Source organism: Bubalus kerabau, chromosome 10 (genome assembly GCF_029407905.1).
Source record: "Bubalus kerabau isolate K-KA32 ecotype Philippines breed swamp buffalo chromosome 10, PCC_UOA_SB_1v2, whole genome shotgun sequence".
NCBI lineage: Eukaryota > Metazoa > Chordata > Mammalia > Artiodactyla > Bovidae > Bubalus > Bubalus kerabau.
The window spans coordinates 58,627,148-58,652,018 of record NC_073633.1 but is presented as its reverse complement, the minus strand read 5'-3'; the positions used below and the strand labels follow the sequence as shown (position 1 = coordinate 58,652,018).

The window sequence follows — 24,871 nt, the reverse complement described above, 5'->3', positions numbered from 1 at the left end:
TTAATTTTAGTAACTAATTTTATCAAAATTGTTAGAAAAATAAAAGGATATATTTCATAACACAAGGAAATTATATAAAATTCAAACTTCAGTGTCCATAAATAAAGTTTTATTGAAACACAGTCACATCCATTCGTTTACTTATTGTCTATGACTGCCTCTGTGCTACAAAGGCAGAGTTGATTTGTTCCAACAGAAACCTATGATCATCAAAACCTGAATATTTACTATTGTGCCCTTTATACAAAAAATTTGCTGATGCCTGGCCTGAAAGTAAAAGTCAGTCATGTCCAACTCTTTGCAATGCCGTGGGCTATAGCCCACCAGGCTCCTCTGTCCGTGGAATTCTCTAGGCAAGAATACTAGAGTGGGTAGCCATTCCCTTCTCCAGGGGATTTTCCCAACCAAGGGATCGAACCCAGGTCTCTCACATTACAGGCAGATTCTTTATGATCTGAGCCATCAGGGAAGCCTGGCTTAATAGGTTTAAATCTTGTAACCAAAACAAATAACAAACAAACCAGCCAAACATGACATATACAATAAAATATGTATATACCTGGCAAATATATGGCATTTCACCAGGTTTATGATTGTCCTTCATATGTTGTAAAAGGATATGCTCTGTTTCAAATGACAATTCACATATTTTGCAAATGGCTAAAAGTGGGGGGGAAAAAGACATTGTATCATTTTAAGATATATATACATACACATAAGTATTCAATCTATATTGTACACCTGAAACTAATACAATGTTAAACGTCAATTACACTTCAGTTTAAAAAAAAAAATCCTCTCAAGGCAAAGAAACAAAATCAGATATATACATTTACAATTCATTTTGTATATCTATATCAACAATAGTAGTAGTAATATTGGCAGTGGTGGTGATGGAATACAGTTTCATAGTTGTTTACTGTGGCCAACCACAGTTCTAAGGACTTGACTAACTCACTCAATTCCCATCAAAACATTATGAAGCAGGTATTTCTATCATCCCCATTATTCAAATATTAAGTGACCTGCTAGAGATCACATTAGGATCACATATTACAAGGCAGAGCTTGGATATGAAACCAAGCTGTCTTGATCCAAAGTATGTGATTTTAACTAACACTGTATTTACTTTTCTTACTCAAGTTTAAAAGAAGGGCACTGATTTCACTTTGAAAACTATGATCTGAGCCTTCTAATTTAGTCCTCCACATGTAATGCACAAGTTATTTACCATAATGAATTATTTATTAAGATGGAATTTCAGTAACTAATTTTATTAAAAAGACTATAAGTTAAAAATTAACTTTTTCAACTTTACTCTCAAATTCCAAAGTTTTTTTTTATTCTTGTTTTTCTACCACTCTTTTCAGAGTTTATATTGTTAAAAATCAACAAATACGCAATACTTAAATGAAACTGTAACTTACTAGAAAATTCATGGGGTGTGTGTGTACTTTCAATGTGACACTGCAGTTGAAATGGTGTGGGAAACTGACGGTAGCAGTGCTGGCAGGTGGTGTGGTTTTCCCAGCTTTCACTGCTCTGCTTCTCAAGTTCCAAATGATGTTTCATGTGGTTCATAAACCTATCAATGATTGTCAACAGGTGCAAAAATTCAGATTTAAAAAAAAAAAATCTCACAAATAAGTACTTGAATCTAAATCTTAAAATTATAGATAAATTAATGAAAATAAAATTTCAAAAGCCTTAAAGTCCTCTAGAAGAGTGTGCACTTTAAATAATCACTTTCATTAAGTAGCTAAGTAAACACATTTTCATCTTTGTCTAAAAATAGTTATTAGCATTAATTTGAAATATCACAAATTTGTTATTTTAATCATTTCAGATTATTAAAAATTTTTAAATATAAAACAGCAGATTTCTTCTCCATATAAGAAATACTACTTACATTTTAAAATAAAATACTGAAAAAATAAAATAAAATAAAATACTGAAAGAAAGGAAACTCTACCACTAAAATCAGCTAGAATCATGAGAGAAATCTTTTAAGGCTCTGAAGATATACAATAGATTCCAGCTGCTTAAAAGACAAATTACTGGCATTTTTACTTGTGTCTTGGTTTTTAAATGCATGTAACAGCAATTTTAATGCCTACAATTACAAGAACCTTTTGTTTTATTTAATGATACTGGTTTACTGTTAGCGAAGACTTCACTTTAACTTGCAGACTGAGCCCTTTGTAGGCAAAGTCCATTTTTCAGTTTTACATTCTGCTATTTCAGCTTCCTTAAAAGGCTTCTTATGAGCAGGAACTATGACCTTCAATGGCAGAGAGTACAATATAAATGGGAATACCTATTTAAAAGAGCTTACTGAAGCTTTTTGGTGAATTTGAAAGTAAAGTTATTCAATCAAAATAACAATTTTTAGACTGGGTCAACTATTAACAATTACTCACTTTGAGACACTAAAGGAAATAATGTTGAAAACTAAGTGATAATACTATCCATCTGGATAGCAATCATCATAAATGCTACAGCATTTTTTTTTCACATCTCACATAACACTACTCTTTAGTACAGGTTATGGTATATTTTGAAATATCTTTTAGTATTCCTTTGGTTTTAACACCAGCTCTACAAACACCTATTGTAAATCCTAGTCTTGGCTAAATATTTACATATAGAGAAAATGTCATAAGCCATTAACCTCTCAGCTTACAATTTTCAAAATTAAAGTGTATCTATATAAAATAATCTCTTAATGAGCATGCTTTCTCTCAACTAACATGAGCCCCCATCAGGATCTCATACTACTTAAACATACTACTTAAACCAACAAATGGAAAAAAGGAAAACAAAAAACACAAACATCTTGCAAATATATTCACAGAATAAAATAAACATGTTTTGTGTGACACTCAATGTAGGGGAGGAAAAAACCATACAATACACTGACAGGGAAGAGAATAAAAATCTACAGTTATCAGTTTCTTACCATTCTTCTACAAACATCAATTTACCCTCCCAGTTTCTACTGTCAAGGTAAAATATTACTTAACACGTATAACTTCTTTGGTCATAAAATGTTTTCTATTAAGGTTATGCTTATTAAATAATCAGTATTTCAAAAACATTCAATTCCTGGATGTTCCCAGATGCTGTGTGCTTAAAATTTCTAGTATTAGGACTCTTTAGAAATATGTAACTAGTATTCTAAAATAATAACAAAAAAGAGAATTTACCTTCATATGTTTAATATTAGTGTGTTAATCTCAAAGGAAAATCCAAAAAAACTACTGAAATATATTCTAATATCATATATATAACATTTAAGTATAACAAAGAACTAAGCCAGGAAGCCATATTTCTATGCATTTTATATTAACATGATTCTTCTGGTATGTTTTACTATTAACGTGGTAAAAATATAAAAGTAGGAGACCGAGTTCTATTGTAATATTGTTTCAGTGTGTGTGCATGCTCAGTGTCTGACTCTTTGCAACCCCATGGACTATATATATAGCCCACTGGGCTCCTCTGTCCATGCACTTTTCCAGGCAAGAATACTGAAGCAGGTTGCCATTTCCTGCTCCAGGGGACTATTTCAGTATTATATCACAAAGTACAATGCTCATTCTGTTAAACTTACTGGGACCATTAGTTATTAATGGCTGTTAAAATTTGATGAAAGGAGATAAATGTGACAACTCACATGAAATAATATATGTAAAAGAATTTCTAAAACTATAAAGCACTATCATAAAAAATTATTATCACAGGAGTTTATCACAGTTTATTTCAGGGTTTTTCTATATGCTTCTTTTTAGACCTTAAGAACTCACAGGAAAATAAAATAAATACTGGATCTAGAAGTAACCTATAGGTGCCTAAGAATGCTTATATAATAATAGTCATGAGGGATAAACAAAAAACGTATGCCTTTATATCTTTGTATACACACATCTCACCTGAAGAAATACACAGACATCTGCAACTTACTTCGAAACATATAAAAAAACCCCAAATAGTTTGAATGAAGGATGACTAGATACACAATAAAACAAGTACAGTTAAATATTAACAGTAGAATCAAGATGATAAGTATACAGTTGTATCCATTATAAAATATTTTTAAATTTGCTGAATGCTGAAAATTTTTATAATAAAATGATGTTAAAAGCCTTACCAAATATAAATGTCAATCTGTGTAACCAATGAAAAATATCAATCAATATGTCTTTTTAATCTTGTAACTAACTTATTTATTTATGGGATGACAGTTACTAATATCCCATGTAATTCAAAGATTACAAAGCATAAATTCCTAAAATGTAAAGCATATATGAGTACAAATTTCAAAATTCCACTGAAATTAAATCTCTAATTCTTAAAGGGCTTAAATTTAAAATCAAAGCAGTCATATTTCCTAGAACTGGTACTTCTCCCAAGATCACTATAAGATAAATGTTCTAAAAATTATAAATTGCAATATTTGAGCATGAGTATATAAGAAGTCAAATTGGACAAAATATCAGTAAGTAGTTCTTCTTGTGATATGAAAAAAGGAAAATTCAAAGGCAGCTAACTAGGAAAATTATCTCATGAAAATTCCTAGATCACTGATAATACAGGGAAAATAAATTAATTTTTTTTGAAATATAGTTGGTCCTTTTTAAGCTATTTTAAAGAAACGCACCTAACTGGATCTAAGAGTCAAGTCTAATACCTAAGAAAGAACAAAAGCTTTTCAACAAAAGAATTTGCCTTTGTGCTTAGCTCAAAGTGTTAAAATTACTTATCTAGAATAATATTAAAAATGCAAGATAAAGATACAACCTGTAGCATTCCAATTTTCAAATAGAAATAAAAATAAATGCTTACATACCTAATATTATTTTTAAGAATTTTCAAGCAACTGAAACATTTAAAGGTTGTGTAAGTCTTCTGTTCTTCCTGGACATCTCCTTCATGTTTCCCATAATAAAAGTCATTAACTAACATAATCAGTTTTCCTTTTTCTGAATCAATAGTTTTATTTTTATTTGCTGTACTTGAAATTTCTGTTTTAGCCAGCCCCAAAACGTTATTTATCATGTCTGGACAACAGTACTGCAAGAGAAAAAAGCAGAAACCTTATTTATCACTTTAAAAAATAGAAACCAAACTACGGTTCTTTGTTTACAACTAAGGTAAGATCATGTAAAACTGTGCTTGGTAATATACCTGGAAAAATTTTTGCCAAAAGTTTACCCTGCATATACATACTCTAAAAAATTCAAACAATAAATACCTATGATCAATAAATTTAAAAAAATTTTTAAAGAAAGAAAAGAAAAATCTTAAAAGCAGGACTTGGATATTGATCTAATAGTTTTTTCCTTATAATGTACCTTTTCATATGTAAATATCTAATAATATTTAAATTAAATAAACAATTATTCATATCCATGTCATAAAGAGTATAGAAAGGAAACGCAGTTTTACATGCCACAATGTATATGCTTAATTATCAAGTGATATACTATATTTTGTAATATCTGGTTGGAACTGGACACTGAGTACAGTTAATCTGCCATTCCCAAGACTCACGGTGCTAGAAAATATATAAGGGACAAAATAAAGAAGCATCGGTTACATCTTGAAAGCTTCAGCAATTACATCTTGAAATCTAGAATGCTCATATATTTGAAGGGGAACTTTAGTTTCTAGTGAGTAAAATCAAGGTGTCATATAAACTAGTTCTAAGGTAGAATACTTTCACATATGAACCTTTTTCTTTCAACAAGATAATTTATTCTACATAATTTTCAGTTTTAGAATTTCTCTAAGGCAGTTTTACAAAGAGGGCAATCCAGGGAAGACTTGCATTAGAAAAACCAGAAATGCTTGTCAAAATGCTGAGTCCAATTCAGACCAATAAACCACAATGTCTAGAGGTAGGGCCCAGAAATCTATATTCCTCAACAGGCCACCTAGGTAATTCCCCCTTCATGGATCACTGCCTTGTCATGGCAAATAGGCTTGCATAACTTGATGAAGCTATGATCCATGACATGTAGAGCCACCCAAGACAGACGGGTCATAGTGGAGAGTTCTGGCAAAACGTGATCCACTGGAAGAGGGATCCACTCCAGTATACGTGCCATGAGAACTTCATGAACTGTATAAAAGGACAAAAGATATGACACCAAAAGATGAGTCCTCCAGGTCTGAAGGTGTCCCATATGCTACTGGGGAAGAGTCGAGGAGAACTACTAATAGCTCCAGAGAGAATGAAGTGAGTGGGCCAAAGTGGAAATGATGCTCAGTTGTGGACGTCTGGTGGTTAAAGTAAAATTTGACACTACAAAGAACAGTATTGCATAGGAACCTGGAATGTTAGCTCCACGAATCAAGGTAAACTGAACGTGGTCAAGCAAGAGATGGTAAGAATCAACACTGACATCTTTTGAATCAGTGAACCAAAATGGATGGGAATAGGAGAATTTAATTCAGATGACCATTATACCTACTACTATGGGCAAGAATCCCTTAGAAGAAATGAAGTAGCCCTCATAATCAATAATGGAGTCTGAAATGCAGTACTTGGGTGCAACCTCAAAAATGACAGAATGATCTCAGTTCATTTCCAAGGCAAGTTATTCAACACCACAGTAATCCAAGTCTATGCTCCTATCACCAATGCCAAAAAAGTTGATCAGTTCTATGAAGACCTAGAAGACCTCCTAGAACTAATACCAAAAAAAGAAGTTCTACTCATCACTGGGGACTGGCATGCAAAATTAGGAAGTCAAAAGATACTTGGAGTAACAGGCAAGTTTAGCCTTGGAGAACAAAATGAAGCAGGGCAAAGGCAAGAAATGACTTTACACATAGACATCAGCAAATAGCCAATACTGAAATCAAATCTATTACATTCTTTGTAGCCAAATTATACAAACTGTATACAGTCAGCAAAAATAAGACCTGGAGCTGACTGTGGCTCAGATCATCAGTTTCTCATAGCAAAATTCAGGCTTAAACTAAAGAAAGCTTGGGAAACCACTAGGCCAGTCAGGTATGACTTAAATTAAATCCCCTCTGAATATGAATATTGATGCTTTTGAACTGTGGTGCTGAATAAGACTCTTCAGAGTCCCTTGGACTGCAAGGAAATCAAACCAGTCAAACCTAAAGGAAACCAGTCTTGAATATTCATTAGGAGGACTGATGCTGAAGCTGAAGCTCCAATACTTTGGCCACCTGATGTGAAAAACTGGCTCATTGGAAAAGACCCTGATGGTAGGAAAGATTGAAGGCAGGAGGAGAAAGGGACAACAGAGTATGAGATGATTGAATGATATCACCAACTCGATGGACATGAGTTTGAGCAAGCTCCGGGAGTTGGTGATGGACAGGGAAGCCTGGTGCTGCAGTCCATGGGTGGCAAAGAGTCAGACATGACTGAGTGACTGAACTGAACTGATGAATATGCAGTGGAGGTAACAAATATTCAAGGGATAAGAACTTGTGAACAGTATGCCTGAAGAACAATGGAAGGAGGTCCACAATACTGTACAAGAGGCAGTGAACAAAACCACCCCAAAGAAAGTCCCATTCAGGGACTTTTCCAATGAGTCAACTGTTCATATCAGATGACCAAAATACTGGAGTTTCAACTTCAGCATCAGTTCTTGTAATGAGTTTTCAGGGTTGATTTCCCTTAAGATTGATTTGTTTGAATCCCTTGCTCTCCAAGGGACTCTCAAGAGTATTGCCCAGCACCACAGTTTGAAAGTATCAATTCTTTGGCACTCTGCTTTCTTTATGATCCCTCTCTCGCAACTGTATGTGATCACTGGGAAGATCATAGCCTTGACTATACAGATATTTGTTAGAGAGTAATGTCTCTGCTTTTCAACATACTGTCTAGGTTTGTCATAGCTTTCCTGCCAAGAAGCAGACGTCTTCTGATCTCATGGCTGCATTCACCATCTGCAGTGATTTAGAGACCAAGAAGAGGAAATCTGTCACTACTTCCACCTTTTCCACTTCTATTTGCCATGAAGTAATGGGGCCGGATGCCATGATCTTTTGTTTCTTTAATATTTAGTTTTAAGCCAGCTCTCACTCTATTCCTTCATCCTCATCAAGAGGCTCTTTAGTTCCTCTTCACTTTCTGCCATTAAGTGGTATCATCCACATATCTGAGGTTGTTGATGTTTCTCCCACCTGTCTTGATTCCAGCTTGTAACTCATCCAGCCTGACATTTTTCATGATGTGCACAGCAAATAGATTAAACAAACAGGGTGACAGCAGACAGCCCTGTTGTACTCCTTTTTCAGTCTTGAACCAATCAGTTGTTTCATACAGGGTTTAACTGTTGCTTCTTGACCTGCATACAGGTTTCTCAGGAGACAGGTAAGATGGTCTGGTATTCCCACCTCTCTTAAGAGCTTTCCATAGTTTGTTAGTGATCCACACAGTCAAAGGCTTTGGCCTAGCCAATGAAACAGAGTAGATGTTTTTATGGAATTCCCTAGCTTTGTCTATGATCCAGCAAATATTGGCAATTTGATCTCTGGTTACTCTTTCTTTTCTAAACCCAGCTTGGACATCTGGAAGTTCTTGGTTCACATATGCTGAAGCCTAGCATGCAAGATTTTAAGCATGACCTTACTAGCATGGGAGATGAGTGCAATTGTCTGATGGTTATCACATTCTTTAGTAGTATCCTTCTTGGGAATTGAGATGAGGATTGACCTTTTCCAGTCCTGTGGACACTGCTTGGTCTTCCAGATTTGCTGACATATTGAATGCAACACCTTGATGGCATCATCCTTTAGGGTTTTAAATAGTTCTACTGGAATTTGGTCACATCCACTAGCTTTATTAACAGCAGTGCTTCCTAAGCCCCACTTGACTTCATTCTCCAGAATGTCTGGCTCTGGGTTGCTGACCACACCATTGCAGTCATTTGGTTCATCTGGATCTTTTTTATACAGTTCTGTTGGGTATTCTTTCCTTCTCTTCTTGATCTCTTCAGCATCTACTAGGTCTTTACCATTTATGTCCTTTATTGTGCCCATCTTTGGGCACAGTGTTCCCTTGATGTCTCCAGTTTTCCTGAAGAGATCTCCAATCTTGCCCCTTCTGTTGTTTTCTTCTAGTTTTATACTCTGTTCATTGAAGAAGACCTTCTTGTCTCTCTGTGCTGTTCTTTGGAAATCTGCATTTAGTTGGATATTCCTTTCCCTTTCTCCCTTGCTTTTCACTTCTTTCTTTAGCTATTTGTTAGGCCTCCTCAGATAACCACTTTGTCTTCTTGCTTTTCTTTTTCTTTGGGGTGGTTTTGTTCACTGCCTCTTGTACAGTATTGTGGACCTCCTTCCATTGTTCTTCAGGCATACTGTTCACAAGTTCTTATCCCTTGAATATTTGTTACCTCCACTGCATATTCATCAGTTCAGTTCAGTCACTCAGTCATGTCTGACTCTTTGCCACCCATGGACTGCAGCACCAGGCTTCCCTGTCCATCACCAACTCCCGGAGCTTGCTCAAACTCATGTCCATCGAGTTGGTGATATCATTCAATCATCTCATACTCTGTTGTCCCTTTCTCCTCCTGCCTTCAATCTTTCCTACCATCAGGGTCTTTTCCAATGAGCCAGTTTTTCACATCAGGTGGCCAAAGTATTGGAGCTTCAGCTTCAGCATCAGTCCTCCTAATGAATATTCAAGACTGGTTTCCTTTAGGTTTGACTGGTTTGATTTCCTTGCAGTCCAAGGGACTCTGAAGAGTCTTATTCAGCACCACAGTTCAGCTGGGAAAGATTGAGGGCAGAAGGAGAAACAGGAATCAGAGGATGAGATGGCTGGATAGCATCACTAATGCAATGGACACAAACCTAGGCAAACTCTGGGACATGGTGAGGGACAAAGAGGCTGGCATGCTACAAACTATGGAGTCACAAAGAGTCAGACACAACTGGGTGACTGAGCAACAAAAACAACTATGTAATTATTTTACAATGCAAACCATTGACTTAAAACTCTTCCTGCTGCTGCTGCTGCTAAGTCGCTTCAGTCGTGTCCGACTCTGTGCAACCCCATAGATGGCAGCCCACCAGGCTACCCCATCCCTGGGATTCTCCAGGCAAGAACACTGGAGTGGGTTGCCATTTCCTTCTCCAATGCATGAAAGTGAAAAGTGAAAGTGAAGTCTCTCAGTCATGTCCAACTCTTCAGCGACCCCATGGACTGCAGCCCACCAGGCTCCTCCATCCATGGGATTTTCCAAGCAAGAATACTGGAGTGGGGTGCCATTGCCTTCTCCTAAACTCTTCCTAAACATGTTATTTAGTAAGTTAGTCACATCATAAGAAAGTTTGACAATCTAAACACAACTCTATTCCATTTATAAAAATAACAACATCTTCCTCTCCTGCCATATTGAAATGCTACATTATTGGTGAAACTTTGTATGTCACATGAGAAACTGGGCTTTTGATATGACAGACCTATAACATTTCCTTTGATTGCACTTATTTTGCTCACTTGTCAATTCTGAAACCTTTAAAGGGGGAAAAAAAAAAAAAAGGCACACCAAAAAAATCTTAAAAAGATCCTCTAAAAGAGAGGAGAAAAAAATACTAAATAAAATGAACTGACCAAAAATGATATAATTTGTTTCTGGAGTTAAGGTTGCACCCATAAGCTAAACTAGGATAAGTACATTAGTTCTCTAATACAATATGATCCTCTGTGGTTTATACTCTGAAAGACACAGTTGAAATGAAACCACAATAAAAAGAGGGAAATGAGAAAGGTTTTGCTACCTATATTTATAGATTCTTCTTAAGACACATATAATATTTAAGAGTTCAAACTGAGGAAACTTGGACTGTTAAAAGAACTTTAGAAAGCTAAGTTCTGTCTAAAAGCATTGGGTTTGACTTTAAGGAAAAATGGAGAAAAAGATCAATCAGAGTAAACTCACCAGCACTATTAGAAAAATGATTTAAAATATGTGTCTTACTACAAATGATGTACATCTGTAACATCATTTTGATAGACAAAACTTCTCAGCTTATCTGTGGTTTTACTGTGGGGATGGATCTCAAACATCAGGAAAATTATAATGCAAAAAATTACAGAAAAGAATAGTGTCTCTAATTACAATTGTGGATAATCTTTATACTCAAAAATTTGGCTTTCAGATTGAAGAGTTATTCTGAGTCATATTTGAGAATTGAGGCTATTCTGAAATCTACAAAAGAATCTACGTAATCTATGGTAAAATATGCTGCAAGATTCATATTCTTCAGAAATGTCTAATTTAGTACATCTATAAAAGTTTATTACCCTAAATACTCATAAATCCATAATTGATGATCAACTGCTTGCTGTTATTCCATTTTCTTTTTTTTCTACAGAAAACTAAGGTAGGACCAGATTTTTAAAATAAACATATAAATCTCATTCAAAGTATCTTTTAAACAATGTTTCATACTCCTATTAAAAAAAGCTGAATGACAAACCAACAACAACCAAAAATGAAAAAGGTGCACTGAAGAAGGTTGGGGGATTTAGCAACTGAGAGGAAAGCAAAGTCTAGAAAATATACAAAAGACAGAACGCAAAATTCAGAAATGAGAACCAGGCTAAGATTTAAAGTTTTAGAGGACTATAGTCAAATGTCTTGAACATGAAAGAACTCAAAGAATACTGTTCCAGGCTCTTTTTGAAGAAATTACTAGATGAACTTTAATCAAACAAGTGATCCCCAAAGGAACCATGACAAAAAGACTGGTGATGAACACAGAATCTATTTACTGTGGAAAAGGATTAAAACAAATACAAAAATAAGGTTAAGAATACTGAAAATGGTATATGTCCTTGACAATGGAAAAATGATATAACCAACAAATAAAAACTGAAAGGAAGTAAAAGGACAATAAATATGAGGTCAAGCAAGTTCACAGATTGCTTCCACATGGTAGCAGCACATCAAGGAATATAATTTAGAATTACCAAATAAAGACGTATAGGTATGAGCATTTTTAATAGTACAAAGAAATACTACATTCAGAATGATAATATTGACTAATACAGGTAGCAGAGGAAAAAGTATGAATGGGGTTAAGAATAGGAAATTTAAAGCTACTTTAATCAATTTTAACAGGAGAGAATGGCCATAAGAATAGAAGACTACTGGAATCATATAACATTCAAACTTGAAGGATGAGGATAAACATGAAAACAAACATACAACTTCTCTAAAAATCCAAACTACATACATATAAAGCAACCACAGAGTGAAAGAAAGAAAGATAATTCAACTTAGTTAAAAAAAATTGTGACAGAACCAAGATCAAAGAAACCTATCACATTGATGAAAATAAGGAAATTTAAATCAACTACTGGAAACAAAAGATTTTCATGTAGGATTACTAAGGATTACAACTCTCTACTTAAAGCAAGAGGCATGCTTAAAACAAAGCAACTCAGAAGGGTTGAAAATATCAATAAAAGGATAAACAAAGAATACATTAGGCAAATAGAAACCAGAAGAAAACAAAGGTTGTGAGTCTAAAACGTGTCAAACTTTAAGACAAAAAAGGACACTTTATAAAAATCCTAAAGGATACATTCACAGTATAGTTATAAAAGAGATTCATCTGTATCACAAACAGTATCAACAATCTTAGAAAAGAATTGCAATATACCAAAGAAAATATTGGTACTGAAAGATGTGGATTGAGATGTTATTTCTCAATCCATGACAGAGCAAGTAGACAAAAACTAAGTGAAGACATAGAAATCTAAATAATGTAATTAGTAATCTAGATCTGGTTGATAAATATCTAATTCCATACCCTAAAAAAGAACTAATATATCTGTCTTCAAGTTAAATAGCCCATACATTTGTCAAAAGGTGGTAAAAAGTATTTGAGAACTTGAGCTTACCCTTAAAGTTTTGAACATCAGTTACACCAACTAACTGGGTCTAAAACAATGATAAAAATGTCTATCTCAAAGAATTTTCTAGTTTCCTGGTGGTGCAGTGGATAAGAATCCACCTGACATTGTAGGGGACATGGGTTCAATCCCTGGTCCAGGAAGATTCCACATGGCATGCAGCAACTTAAGCCCATAAACAATAACCACTGAGCCTGCACTCTAGGACCCACGAGCCACAACAACTGAGCCTGTGAGCTCCAACCACTGAAGCCTGCACACCTGGAGCCTGTGCTCTGCAACAAGAAGCCACTGCAATGAAAAGTCTGCACATTGCAACTAGAGAGTAACCCCCACCCTACTCTCCACAACTAGAGAAAGCCCATGCACAGCAACAAAGAGCAGCCAAAGAAGATAAAGTATATGTTTAGTTTCTAAAAAAAAAAAAAGAAGAAGAATTTTCTAAGGATTAAATGATGTTTTTAAAGCTTAGTAGTCTCTCCATGGTCTCAAATAAGTATATGGTTCTTATTATTATAGCATATTTGAATTATGTTTTAGGTATTTTTCATTGAAAGAAAACAATATTTCTGAGGCATAGTCATCTATTTATCTATTAAAAAAGCAAAATAAAATCATCTACAAATAATCTAAAAAACTTATTTTTTCAAAATGGAAACTACTATTACAAATTATTGTTTGTGTATAAAATACACAATCTAGAACATAAAAAGTCTTCATAATTTTATACTTCCCTGAGCAAGATTTAGTGATTATTCTGTAAGATTTTTTATGACATAAATATATCATAAATTATTCATATACATTCAACTCAATTCAATAATATGTCTTAGAGATATCTTCCCATTCAAGAGATTGCATCCTTTTTAAAAAATATTGTATAGTGTTTTATTATAGAATATTATATGAAGTTGTGATTACTTCTAATATGAGTAATCACAAACAAGGGTATAATATGTTTTGGAAGTAAAGCTACATTTTGGAAAATAATTGCCAGTCTCACCAGGTACAATATATATAATATGCTACACCTGGGAAGCCATTATACGAAACATTAAACACATTATAAAATGCCTATTTTTAAGAAGTTTCAACTATGTGTAAGGTAGTAAATAAGATATTTTGAATAATGCATTATTTTCATTTAAAATTAGAATATGATAAGTAGGCATAATATATATGAACTTGGTTTTTAAAATTTGATGACTCAGAAGACATTTTTAAATCTTTTCCTGTGCTGTGCTTAGTCACTCGGTCACATCCAACACTTTGCAACCTGATGGTCTATAGCCCGCCAGGCACCTCTGTTCATAGGGATTCTTCAGGCAAGAATACTGGAGTGGGTTGCCATGCCTTCCTCCAGGGGATCTTCATCTTACATGAAAACAATGATTATGAATATGAACTTCTACCTTATATGAAAATATTAAAAGAATATTTATCTTAAGAGCTGAACAAATCATTATTTACTACAAATCAATCAGTATTTTTAAGGATTTACAAACCTTTTTCAAATTAAATTCTGAAAAATTTTACCTTCATGTGATTTTTCAAAGGATCCAAAAGATTGAAATGAATATTGCACTTTGGACAGGCTCTTGGAAAAGGTGTTCCGTTTTTAGACTGATTTGATGAAGTATTTGAACCTAAAATAAATTCAAAATATATATGATTCATCACTTTTTAACCTTCAATAACCACTATTAATCATTTGTACTACAATTTCTATAATTCATATATAAATACTATAATTTCTTTATATATGCCACATTTCATATTTACCTTTTGATGGCATAGCCTGGGGAGATGTCACTGAAAGAGATTTAACTGAAGAAAATACAGCTGAGGAATTTGTTCCAGAAACACCTTCACTGGGTTTAGACTTTTTTGGGTTAACACTGTTTACTTCAGAAGTAGAAGGACGTTTTGATAAAAATGAACTTTCATTCATACCTACAATGATTTAAATAGTGGAAAAATATTTTTAAAGTCTTCAGAATATTGCTTACAACTAAGTAAAAATACTTTGGAGCTAAATTAAAAAATACTTTGGAGTCAAATTAAAAGTAATATAATCAACATATCATACAAGTAACAATAAATAATGGCAAAAATTGATGTGATCTAAAGTTAGGGGATAAAAAGAAACTACAAAATATCTATTATATACAATATACACTCAAATAGTTCATAAAATACCTTTCAATGTGGGAAAATAATAAATATGGCTTCAAATAAATATATAAATAACGACTATGAAAGAAGGCAGAGCAAAATATGTCAAGCAAAAAAAAAAACATAAAACACAAAGCATATGCCAAACTAAGTTCCCACAAATAAATTAACCTTAGATGCTTAAGTAAATAAGTTTGTTTTAAAAAAAAATTTTAGAGAGACACTTTAGAAGCTTTTAACAACTTAAAATGTCTAATGAAAAGTTAGTTTTGTCCACTTAACAAAGAGGTGGTCTACTCATGGCTTTCAAAAAACTCAACATTCAAAAATGAAGATCCTGGCACCTGATCCCATCACTTCATGGCAAATAGAGGGGGAAACAGTGGAAACAATGACAGACTTTTTTTTCTTGGGCTCCAAAATCACTGCAGATGGTGACTGCAGCTGTGAATTAAAAGATGCTTGCTTCTTGGAGGAAAAGCTATGACAAACCTAGACAGCATATTAATAAGCAGAGACAGTATTACTCTGCTGACAAAGGTCCATCTGGTCAAAGCTATGGTTTTTCCAGTAGTCATGTATGGATGTGAGAGTTGGACCATAAAGAAGGATGAACAACAAAGAACTGATGCTTTTGAACTGTGGTGCTGGAGAAAACTCTTGAGAGTCCCTTGGACTGCTAGGAGATCAAACCAGTCAATCCTAAAGGAAATCAATCCTAAATATTCATTAGAAGGACTGATGTTGCAGCTGAAGCTTCAATACTTTGGCCACCGGATGCAAAGAACTGACTCATTGAAAAAGACTGATGCTGGGAAAGATTGAAGGCAGGAGAAGAAGGGGACGACAGAGAAGGAGATGACTGGCTGGCATCACTGACTCAATGGACATGAGTTTGAGCATGTTCTGGGAGATGGTGAAAGACAGGGAAGCCTGCCATGCTACAGTCCATGGGGTCGCAAAGAGTCGGACATGACTGAGTAACTAAACAATTCATGGCTTTAGGTTATATTGTCCATTTATTCTTACACACAAAGTTGAAATGGCTAATCTTGAATGATAAAACCTCACACATTCATGTGAAAGGGCTCATAATAGAGTTAGGATTATACAAGGGTTTTAAATTTAGCTTCCCCAGAGCCTAAAGGGCTCTTCCTTAGGGAATATACTGGGTGTGTTTGACAGAGAAGCTGTGATTTTATACGCTATTTATTAGACTTTTGAATAAAACTTTGTTTTTATAAGGATTTCATTCCTAAGTGAAGTTTTATTTTGAAAACTATAACCTTAAAGCCTAAAGGACTGTAGCCTTAGAGGATTAGCAAGAGAAATGGAAATAGGCTATATGTAGGCTGAGTAAAAATTCTTTTTGAAAATAAAACACACTGTACTTGGTAACAAGGATTTTAAAACTGCACATAATATTTTAATGCTCTCACAACTGTACACTGAAAGTAGAAGCAAAAAATACTCCAGGCTTTCAAATCAGACAGGTTAAGTTCAAATCAAAGCCCTGTCACTGATAAGTTATGTATTCTTGGCTAATTTAATTAACTTCTCTGAGCCTCCGTTTCTTCTTTTGTAAAGTAAGAGTTATAACACCTTATTTTACCCAGTGCTTTATAGTGCATTTAAAAATAAAGCATGCAACACAGTATTTAGTATAAAGAAGGCATTTAATAATAAATGCAAGCTATTATCATTACTAAAAAAACCTTTCATATCTTAACTTTTAAGAGCAACCAACACAACATCTGGCACACAGAAAGCATTCAATAATAAAGGATAGTATCTTGTCATTACTGCTGCTGCTAAGTCGCTTCAGTCATGTCCGACTCTGTGCGACCCCATAGACGGTAGCCTACCAGGCTCCCCCGTCCCTGGGATTCTCCAGGCAAGAACACTGGAGTGGGTTGCCATTTCCTTCTCCAACGCATGAAAGTGAAAAGTGAAAGTGAAGTCGCTCAGTCGTGTCCGACTCTAGCGACCCCATGGACTGCAGCCTACCAGCTCCTCCGTCCATTGGATTTTCTAGGCAAAAGTACTGGAGTGGGGTGCCATTGCCTTCTCCATTGTCATTACTAATAAGATATTTTATATCTTAACATACTTTAGAGGGCAAAAATTATTCTAACAGATTCATCTGTCTGCTTTTTCAATAAGGGAAAATATGCCCAGGAAACAAGGGTATTACAGTACCTAGCTCCTCTGTTTCATCCTTTGAGATAACATAAAAATGATTTTTTTTTTCTATCTTGAAAGCATGTGATTACTGATGGCTATTATAAGTACCTGGGAAAGCTTTTGTATAATCAGAGTAGCATTCTTGTGAGACGCTTAGGCTACTTGAAAAGTTAATGAATAGGGATATTTTGGATTAAAATTCTGATTATGTAACAGCTAGATAGTACAAACAGACTGTTTTATGATAAGAATTTTTTTAACACAAGAAACAAAATTACTCTGAATTTGAGAGTTTTAAATTCTGACCCTTGAACTTATCTCTACTATCTTTGGCTATCATTATTTCCTACACTCAATAGCTCTATCTCTGCCAGTGAAAATTCTATTCTCATTCAAAATCAAACTCAAACTCAGTTCTTTCCAAACATCCATGATCTCTTGACCTTGATCATTAATCATGCTAGAGAACATACACCTGTTACTATTCATAACAAATATTTGTTGTAGAGCCCTTTAAAGCTTACAAAGCATTTCACATTTTATTTATCTTACTTGGTTTTCAGAAAGTCCTAAGTAAAAGAGAGCAAGAATTAAAATTGTATCTATAAGTAGCTGATTGCAGGTCTGGAGAATCAATGCATTAAATAAGAAAAATAACATTTCCATTTCAATAATCTGAGAAAACTGAAGTGTAAAGACATGCTACAGACTACAAAACTCTTAATAGCTGCTTAACACTACAGCTTTAAGTCGCTCTGCGGTTTTAAAACACTAGTAGAGCAGGAGTCATTGTTCTTACTTAGTCCCAAGTCCTTTCAAGAACTCAGGTTTTTCTATATATACAAGTCCATGTGTTTCGTGAAACCAGACTTAAGACAATAATTTTTCTCCTTGTTTCTTCTGGTTATTACCTATTTTAGTAACTAGATTTCTAAAAATATGTAGGTGAAACACCCAAAGAAATGAACATCAACTAAATATTATATAAATGGAAAGACATTTTAGGTACTGATATTACTATAAAAATGGGGAAACGTTTCCTAAATTTTCCACGCTTGTTTATTAGTGAATAAGCCAAAAATTCCCCCAAATCTGTATTCAAATCACTATTTTAAATATTTGAAATATATCAAAATACTAGTATACAAAGCATAATTCCCTGTACAAAGAATTTTCAATTAGATAAAACTGTTTCATAACACACTACATTATTTAAGTTAATGAAGAACTTTGTTTTTTATAGTCACTAAATTGTGTCTGACTCTTTGCAACCCCAAGGACTGTAGCATGCCAGACTCCTCTGTTCTCCACTATCTCCCACAGTTTGCTCAAATTTATGTCCACTGAGTCAGTGATGCTATCTCACCATCACATTCTTTGTTGCACCATTCTCTTTTGCTTTCAATCTTTCCCAGCATCAAGGTCTTTTCCAATGACTCACTCTTCGCACTAGGTGGCCAAGATATTGGACCTTCAGCTTCAGCATCAGTCCTTCCAATAATATTCAGGGCTGATTTCCTTTAGGATTGACTGGTTTGCTTAAGGTACAAGAGACTCTCAAGAGGCTTCTCCAACACAATTCAAAAGCATGCGTTCTCAGAGCTCAACTTTCTATATGGTCCAACTCGCACGTTCATACATGACTACAGGAAAAACCATGGCGTGCTGCAGTCTATGGAGTCACAAAGAGTCGGACACAATTGAGTGACTGAACTGAACAGGAAAAAACCATAGCTTTGACTATATAAACCTTTGGTGGCAAAGTGATGTTTCTGCTTTTTAATACTGTCTAGGTTTGTCATAGCTTTCAAGGAGCAAGCGTCTCTTAATTTCACGGCTGCAGTCACTGTCCACAGTGATTTTAGAGCGCAAGAAAATAAAACCTGTCACTGCTTCCTTTTACCCCTTCCTTTTACCCCTTCTATTTGCCATGAAGTGATGGGATTGGACACCATGATCTTAGTTTCTTTGCATGCTGAGTTTCAAGCCAGCTTTTTCACTCTCCTGTTTCACCCTTAGCAAGAGGCTCTTTAGTTCCTTTTCACTTTCTGTCACTAGAGTGCTATCATCTGCATATCTGACGTAGTTGATATTTCTCCTGGCAAACTTGATTCCAACTTGTGCTTCATTCAGCCAGGCATTTTGCATATGTACTCTGCATTTAAGTTAAAGAAGCACGGTGACAATACTCAGCCTTGTCATACTCCTTTCCCAATTTTCAATCAGTCAGCTGTTCCATGTCCAGTTGTATTACTTCTTGACCCACATACAGATTTCTCCAAAGGCAGGTAAGGTGGTCTCACATTCCCACCTCTTTAAGAATTCCCCATAGTTTGTTGTAATCCACACAGTCAAAGGCTTCTGCATAGTCAATGAAACAGAAGTAGCTGTTTTTCTGGAACTCCCTTGCCTTCTCCATGATCCACCCAATGTTGGCAATTTGATCTCTGGTTCTTCTGCCTCTTTGAAACCTAAGCTTGCACATCTGGAAGTTCTTGGTTCACATACTATCGAAATCTAGCTGGAAGGATTTTTGACTATATCCTTGTTAGCATGTGAAAAGAGCACAATTGTACAGCAGTTTGAGCATTCTTTGTCACTGCCCATCTTTGGGCTTGGAATGAAAACTAAACTTTTCCAGTCCTGTGGCCTCTGCTGAGTTTTCAAATTCGCTGGCATATTGAGTGCAGCACTTTAATAGGGTGATCTTTTAGGACTTGAAATAGTAGAGCTGGATTTCCATCATTTTCACTAGCTTTGTTTGTGGTAATGCTTCCGAAGGCCCACTTGACTTCACACTCCAGGATGTTCAGCTCTAGGTGAGTGATCTATGGTTAACTATACCATGGTTAACTAGGTAATGAAGACTTTTTTGGTATACTTCTGTAGGTATTGCCACCTCTTCTTAATCACTTCTCTTTCTGTGAGGTCCTGACCGTTTCTGTCCTTTATCATGCCCATCCTTGCATGAAATGCTCCCTTATAATCTCCAATTTTCCTGGAGAGATCTCTGGTCTCTCCCTATAGTTTTCCTCTTTTTCTTGGCATTGTTCATTGAAAAAGGTCTTCTTGTCTCTCCTTGCTATTTTCTGGAACTCTGCATTCACTGCAGTATATCTTTAACTTGCGCTTCTCTTCTTTCCTCAGATATCTGTTAAGCCTCCTCAGACAACCACTTTGCCTTCTTCCATTTCTTTCTCTTCGCGACAGTTTTGGTAAACTGCCACCTGTACAATGCTATGAACCTTCGTCCATAGTTCTTCAGGCACTGTCTACCAGATCTAATCCCTTGAATCTATTCATCACCTCTGCTGTATAATCATAAGGGAGTTGATCCAGGCAAGAATAGTGGAGTGGGCTGCCATTTCCTCCTCCAGAGGTCTTCCCAGGGATCGAACCTGTGCCTCTATGTCTCCTTCATTGGCAGGCAGGTTCTTTACCACTAGTGCTACTTGGGAATCCCCAAAACCTGAATGGCCTAGTTGTTTTCCCTACTTTCTTCAATTTAAGCCTGAACTTTGCAATAAGAAGCTCATGACCTAAGTCACAGTCAGCTCCAAGTCTTGTTTTTGCTGACTGTACACAGCTTCTCTATCTTTGGCTGCAAAGAACATAATCAATCTGATTTCAGTACCGACTATCTGGTGATGTCCACATGTACAGTCATCTCTTGGGTTGCTGGAAAAGATGTTTGCTATGACCAGTACGTTCTCTTGACACTGTTAGCCTTCGCCCTGCCTCATTTTGTACTCCCAGGCCAAACTTGCCTGTTACTCCAGGTATCTCTTGACTTCCTATTTTTGCATTCCAATCCTCTATGATGGAAAGGACATCTTTTTTTGGAGTTAGTTCTAGAAGTAGGTCTTCATTGAACTGGTCAACTTCAGCTTCACTGGCATCAGTGATTGGGGCACAGACTTGGATTACTGTGATGCTGAATGGCTTGCCTTGGAAACGAACCGAGATCATTCTGCTGTTTTGAAGACTGCACCCACATGCTACATTTCAGACTCTTTTGTTGACTATGAGGGCTACTCCATTTCTTCTAAGGGATTCTTGCCTGCAGAAGTAGTTATAATGGTCATCTGAATTAAATTTGCCCGTTCCTGTCCATTTTAGTTCACTGATTCCTAGTATGTCAATGTTCACTCTTGCCATGTCCTGCTTGAACACATTTAATTTACCTTGAAACAATGGAGACAGTGACAGACTTTATTTTCTTGGGCTCCAAAATCACTGCAGATGGTGACTGCAGCCATGAAATTAAAAGATGCTTGCTCCTTGGAAGAAAAGCTATGACAAACCTGGACAGCATATTAAAAAGCAAGGACAATACTTTGCCGACAAAGGTCCATTTAGTCAAAGCTATAGTTTTTCCAGTAGTCATATGTGGATGGGAGAATTGGAGCATAAAGAAAGCTAAGTGCCAAAGAACTGAAGCTTTTGAACTGTGATGTTGGAGACGACTCTTGAGAGTCCCTTCGAGTACAAGGAGATCCAACCAGTAATCCTAAAGGAAATAAGTCCTGAGTATTCACTGGAAAGGCTGATGCTGAAACTGAAGCTTCAATATTTTGGCCACCTGATGGGAAGAACTAATTCAGTGGGAAAGACCCTGATGCCTGGAAAGAGTGAAGGCAGGAAGAGAAGGGGGATGACAGAGGATAATATGGTTGAATGGCATCACCAACTCAATGGACATGAGTTTGAGCAAGCTCTAAGAAATGCTGCAGTCCATACAGTCACAAAGAATCAGACACAACTGAGTGACTGAACTGACTGAATTTACCTTGGTTCACAGACCTCACATTTCAGGTTCCTATGCAATGTTGCCCTTTACAGCATCAGACTTTATTGTCACCACTGGATATAACCACAACTGAGCCTTGTTTCCGCTTTGGCCCAGCTACTTCATTCTTCCTGGAGTTATAAGTAATTGCCCTCTGCTTTTACCCAGTAGCATATTGGACACTTTTATCATAGTATATAATAAAGATAACTCTTCTTCAACAGGGAAACTTCATTACTCCTTTAATGGGCATTTACTGAGTACTGACTACAGAAGAATTTAGTGCAGCCACTTTATAACAGTACTCTATAATCGTACTTTACATCTAAATCATTTATTGAATATAAACATACTAACCTAATTGAGAAATTATTAACTATAATCATATACTCTTCCATACTAGTGGCTACAGAACCTAATAAATATATCTTTTTACAGAGTATTTAGAGTATCAGAGAACTTCCTTAAAGAAATTATTTTAAGATTTTTTACAAAAACAGAACTATAGATCAATGAAACAGGATAGAATGTCCAGAAATAAACCCACACACCTATTGTCAATTAATATACAACAAAGGAAACAAGAATAGACAATGGAGAAAAGACAGTTTCTTCAGTAAGTAATGCTGGGAAAACTGGACAGCTATATGTAAAACAATGAAATTAGAACATTTTCTAACACCACATGAAAAAATAAACTCAAAATGGATCAAAGACCTAAATGAAAGGCTGGACACTATAAAACTCAGAGGAAAACATAGGCAGAACACTCTTTGACGTAATTCACAGCAATGTCTTTTTTGATCCACCTCCTTTGGTAATGAAAACAAACAAAACATAAGTGGGACCTCATTAAACTTAAAAGCTTCTGTCCAGCAAAGGAAACCATAAACAACATGAAAAGGTAACCAAGAGAATGGGAGAAAATATTTGTAAACAAACCAACAAACAAGGGATTTATCAATACCACAAATTATCAGAGAAATGCATATCAAAACTACAAAGAGGTATTACCTCACACCAGTCAGAAAGGCCATCAACAAAAAGTCTACAAACTATAAATGCTAGAGAAGGTGTGAAGGAAACCCTCCTGCACTGTTGGTGGGAATGTAAATTGGTACAACCATTATGGAGAACAGTATTGAGGTTCCTTAAAAAACTCAAAACAGAGCTACCATATGATCCAGTAACCCCATTCCTTGGCATGCTGCTGCTGCTGCTGCTAAGTCGCTTCAGTCATGTCCGACTCTGTGCGACCCCATAGACGGCAGCCCACCAGGCTCCCCTGTCCCTGGGATTCTCCAGGCAAGAACACTGGAATGGGTTGCCATTGCCTTCTCCACTGTGTGAAAGTGAAGTCGCTCTGTCGCGTCCGACTCGTAGTGACCCCATGGACTGCAGCCTACCAGGCTCCTCCATCCATGGGATTTTCCAGGCAAGAGTACTGGAGTGGCTTGCCATTGCCTTCTCCGATTCCTTGGCATATTACTGAAGAAAACCATACCTCAAATAGATATATGCACCCGAATGTTCAGTGCAGCACTATTTACTATAATTAAAACATTGAAGCAACCTAAATGTCCATCTACAGAGGAATGGACAAAGATGTGGTACATATATGCAACTGAATAGTAGCCATAAAAAGAACAAAAAAATGCCATTTACAGCAACATGAATGGACCTAGAGATTATCATGTTAAATGAAGTAAGTCACACAAAGACAAATATAAAATATCACTCATATGTGGAATATAATTTTTAAAAGATACAAATAAATTTATTCACAAAACAGAAACAGACTTACAGATACTGAAAACAAACTAATGGCTACCAAAAGGGAATGTGGGGACAGAGAAATAAACCAGGAGCTTAGGATGAACACAAACACACTATTATATATACAACAGATAACCAACAAGGACCTACTGTACAGCAGAGAGAATTTTACTCAGTATTGTGTGATAACCTATATGAGAAACGAATCTAAAAAAGAATGAATATATATAATGTATAACTGAATCAAGTTGTTATACACCTGAAAATAACATAACATTGTAAATCAACTGTACTCCAATAAAACAAAGTAAACATAAAATAAAAATTTTTCTCAGCCCACGTTTAATGCCAAGTGAGAACAAGGTCAAAGCTGGTTAGCATACTAAATTAACAGGAAGAAATATAACATTACTAATATACAATATATATTAATTAATTTATTAATATATTAATTAATATATAAACAAATATAATATTACTAAATAAGATTTCATTTAAAACCACCAAAATGGCATTCAAGAATTGTTAGTGCCATTACACCTTACAATATGTGAAAAACTTAACATGAAGACACAGACCTCAAAACAGAAAGTCAATTTCATATGCTTATTCACCAAGTTTTCTTTTCCTAATTTTTTGAAACAGTGCTGAAACCAACCTGTTATAGAAAGTGCTGGTCCTGCTTGGTAATGTGGTAATCCTGAATCTTGGGTCAAGTCAAACAGTAACTCTGAAGAATTATTAGAAACAACTCGTGATGAGTTCGTTACATAACCCTGTTAAAATATTTCAAAGGAAGAACATTACATGTAGTCAAACAAAGTTATAATTATTTTGCTTCACAAACTTGTAAAGGGAAATGTAACTGTATGCCAATATTATAAGGATAACCTTTAATGACTCCATTACTAATGAGCAAAAAAACACAAGGCAATTATTACTATTATGCAAAAATTAATATCTACTAAAACTGAAAGCAAGTTATTACTGCTGCTGCTGCTGCTAAGTCGCTTCAGTCGTGT

At 35.4% G+C, this 24,871-nt stretch overlaps 1 protein-coding gene across 11 annotated transcripts in view; it reads right to left on the bottom strand.

The window, feature by feature from the left end:
• ZNF280D (zinc finger protein 280D) overlaps positions 1-24,871 on the bottom strand; it is a 158,888-nt gene that overhangs the window by 86,995 nt on the left and 47,022 nt on the right. For all 11 annotated transcript variants that reach the window (XR_008699347.1, XM_055537853.1, XM_055537850.1 and 8 more), the window contains 6 exons: positions 24,508-24,625; positions 14,708-14,878; positions 14,462-14,571; positions 4,850-5,073; positions 1,428-1,585; positions 560-660 (listed from right to left, as the gene is read on the bottom strand). Coding sequence is in view for 10 of the 11 variants with exons in the window: in XM_055537853.1 (XP_055393828.1) it covers positions 560-660; positions 1,428-1,585; positions 4,850-5,073; positions 14,462-14,571; positions 14,708-14,878; positions 24,508-24,625 (882 nt within the window). In the remaining variant the exon portion in view is untranslated. The remainder of the gene's footprint in view (positions 1-559; positions 661-1,427; positions 1,586-4,849; positions 5,074-14,461; positions 14,572-14,707; positions 14,879-24,507; positions 24,626-24,871) is intronic.